This window comes from Nematolebias whitei, unplaced genomic scaffold, assembly GCF_014905685.2.
Source record: "Nematolebias whitei isolate Nwh7 unplaced genomic scaffold, NemWhi1 Nwh_scaf_7562, whole genome shotgun sequence".
Lineage (NCBI taxonomy): Eukaryota > Metazoa > Chordata > Actinopteri > Cyprinodontiformes > Rivulidae > Nematolebias > Nematolebias whitei.
This window is the reverse complement of record NW_023626107.1, coordinates 1-3,057: the sequence shown is the minus strand read 5'-3', so window position 1 is coordinate 3,057 and position 3,057 is coordinate 1. Positions and strand designations below refer to the sequence as shown.

The 3,057-nt window shown below is 36.9% G+C and overlaps 1 protein-coding gene across 1 annotated transcript; it reads left to right on the top strand.

The window, feature by feature from the left end:
- Positions 1–1,056: 1,056 nt before the first annotated feature.
- Positions 1,057–1,713, top strand: LOC119429788 (LIM domain-binding protein 3-like; the record flags this gene model as incomplete). Its single annotated transcript, XM_037697342.1, has 2 exons — positions 1,057–1,262; positions 1,448–1,713. Coding segments are annotated over 2 exons (423 nt in total), but the record flags the coding sequence as incomplete, so codon positions are not given.
- Between the last annotated feature and the right edge of the window lie 1,344 nt (positions 1,714–3,057).

The following is a 3,057-nucleotide window of genomic DNA, read 5'->3' as shown; positions in this document are numbered from 1 at the left end:
CTAACTGGCTCTGTACACAGATTTGAAATCACCGTCAGTCTTGTCGTCGAGTATAAGATTTTTTTAAATGTCAAATTCTGACCTTTTCCTCATGTGTCATTAGCATTTTATTCTTCTAAGGCTGATTTTTGCAATACTTGAAAATCATCATGAATGTTATTTGGTATATGGAGAACAAAATCACCAGCAAAGCAGCACAAGGCAATGCATTTTATGAAAATTAACTCCCAAGAAAAACTTGTATAAAAATACGATGAGACCAAATACGGAGCCTTGTGGTACGCCACAGCTAATTAACACGATAAGGGCTATACTTTTTATTGCTAATGGTATAAGCCTAATAATTAAACAAAACAGATCTCTTGTAAATGAGTCTTCATGACTCAGTGAGACTAACCTGTATAAAGAAATGTTGAATGAAAATTATCAATTAACTCAATACAAGTGTCTGGTTTCTCACTGGCTACTGGACTGAGCCAGTGCTTGTGAAAGATGCATGTATAATTGAAGATATATCATGTTTAAACTTATTTGAACTGTAAAACAAAACATTTAATGTTTTTTATCCAATGAAAACTTTTGATGTTTGTGTAAGTTTTTTCACCAGATCTCCTGGTTATAATTAACCATTTAAAGTGTGAGTGTGTTTGTGTTTGGCAGTGAATGCACACAGCATAGTCCATCAGCATGAAGCCATAGGCATCAACAGCATTTCTTATTTTTAACTCTTTAACGAGTTGACTGTAAGCCCAAACCCAACACTGCACATCACTGAGCTCACCAAAGCCTTGTTTCTGTGGATTTAAGTGGCAAAAGGTTGGCTATGTAGCCAAGCTGAAGAAATAAGCAGCTGAGGGTCAAAATATGACGGCTATTTTACTTTAACGTCTGTTTTCGGCTGCCCACGACTCCAACTCTGAATCTGTCTGTAGCAAACACCAGAAAAGACAACTTCCTGTCAGTCCTTCATGTTGTTTCCATACTTATTTTCCTCAGCAAAGACTTCTTATCCAACAGAAAACAAAAGTTTCATAAATAATTGATAAACACCACTCAAATATCCACAACTGCGCTACATATATTTGCATCTGCTCTGTCGGCCTTCCTCAGATAACCCCCGCCAGCAAGGCATCAGGTGGGACCCTGACCCAGGGCGACATCATCTCAGCCATCGATGGGGTCAGCACCGACGGGATGACGCACCTGGACGCCCAGAACAAGATCAAGGCGGCCACCAACAAACTTACGCTCTCAATGCAGAAGTAAACAACCAGCACACTTAAAACTCAATCATCTGGGGTGTGGAATGCTAAAAATGTACTAAAGTCACAAGATGAACACGTCAAAAACAGCCTTTTCCTGCAGCTTTAACTAAAGTCACAGCAATAGAAACATGTTAATGAGCTAATTAACTCATTTTAAAATCTCAATTTTACTGTCTGAGCAGATCAAGACGTCCAGCTCCAGTTCCCACGGCAACTCCAAGAATGGAGTCACCGATGCCCATCATCCCACACCAGAAGGTATGTTGTTGTCACGAAGCAGAGCTCTGCTGTCCTCTAGTGGAGAATATTCAGAGCAGCTGCAGGGAGGTCAGAGGTCAGCAGAGCCTGACACAAACACAGAGCAATGTAAAACTGGCTGCCACCTTTAGTGTATTTTAAATTGTTTCACATATAAATTATGTGCATGTATTTTAAATTGTTTTTAAAGCACGGGAAGATTTTTTTCACATCTTGCAAAAACCTCCAGGACTAAAAGTTGTTTCCACATTTGTTATGATGCGTGAGGCAAAACTTGGAGGAAAATTTATAGAAATGTTATCAATGATGTCATGTACATTTAGATAAAACTTGGATATTGTCTTAAGTTGTAAAGTTGCGAATTTTCCAGAAAAAAAAAATAATAATAAAACACTAGATAATTGCTAAGATCGTGAAATTATAAATTTTGGAGTAAAATGCAAAAGATTTCATGGATTTAGTCAAGGAAAAATTTGAGTTTCTTCATACAAATATAAAAACTTATCTCAGATCTTTTCATGTAAAACAAACAAACAAAAAATTTTTTAATTACATATAAAAAAATTGAATTCCTGAATATTTTCATCAAATTTTGCCCCACCATCTAGCTTCTTTTTTTAATATTTTGAGTTACAGATAGTAATATGAGGCTGCCAGAGGCAGTGTAATTCACTCACTGGCCTTTGACTCCTAAAATACCAAGAATAGTTCACTTTTTCTAGGATTTTAGTGCAAATAAATAAATGCAGCAGAATCATTCATTGTGGAGGAACAAAACTTCACTCATTCAACTGCACATTAGCTGAGCTACTAAAATAAAAATGTGTTCAGAACTTTTATTTCCTGAGTGTTGGTGTGACGCTCACACAGCTGCTCTGGCTTCAGAGCTGGTAACAGAATAGCAGCCGACTGAACTTCAGTCATTTGGGAGTTTTAATCAAGGCCGATCTGAGCCCTTTACTGAACATTCAGCCAACTTGGTGCTCCTGCTCCAATTTATGAAGAACAAAATAAGTTGTCTTTTTAAAAAAAAAGTCAACAAAAAGTTTTATTTTTATACGTTTTAGTGCTCCAGTTTTTTTTTTTATCACGGACAGAATTTGAAGCCTAGCACAGAGTTTTATTTATGCATGTTGTTGCAGTTATCAGGCTCTGAGGAGTTGAACTCAGGTGTGGACTGACACGAGGAAGTCGGAGCTAAAAAATAAATGAAATTTTACTTAAATAATCAAAAACAAATAGGTGACATGGACACAAACGTACAAAATTTGAAAACTCAACACATAGCGTTACAGGGAATGACTGGCAGATGAAGCACAACCCACAGATGAGGAACCAAACAGAATGAGACAATATTTAAAGACCAAAACTGACGAGAGAAAATAACAAACACCTGAGGAGGATAATCAGGAGCAGGGGCTGGCAACGAGAGAGAAACACCGGAGAAGCTGGAAACCGGGAAAAAAAACAGACCCAGAGAACTAAACAAACTGTGTATTTATATATATATATATATATATATATATATATATAT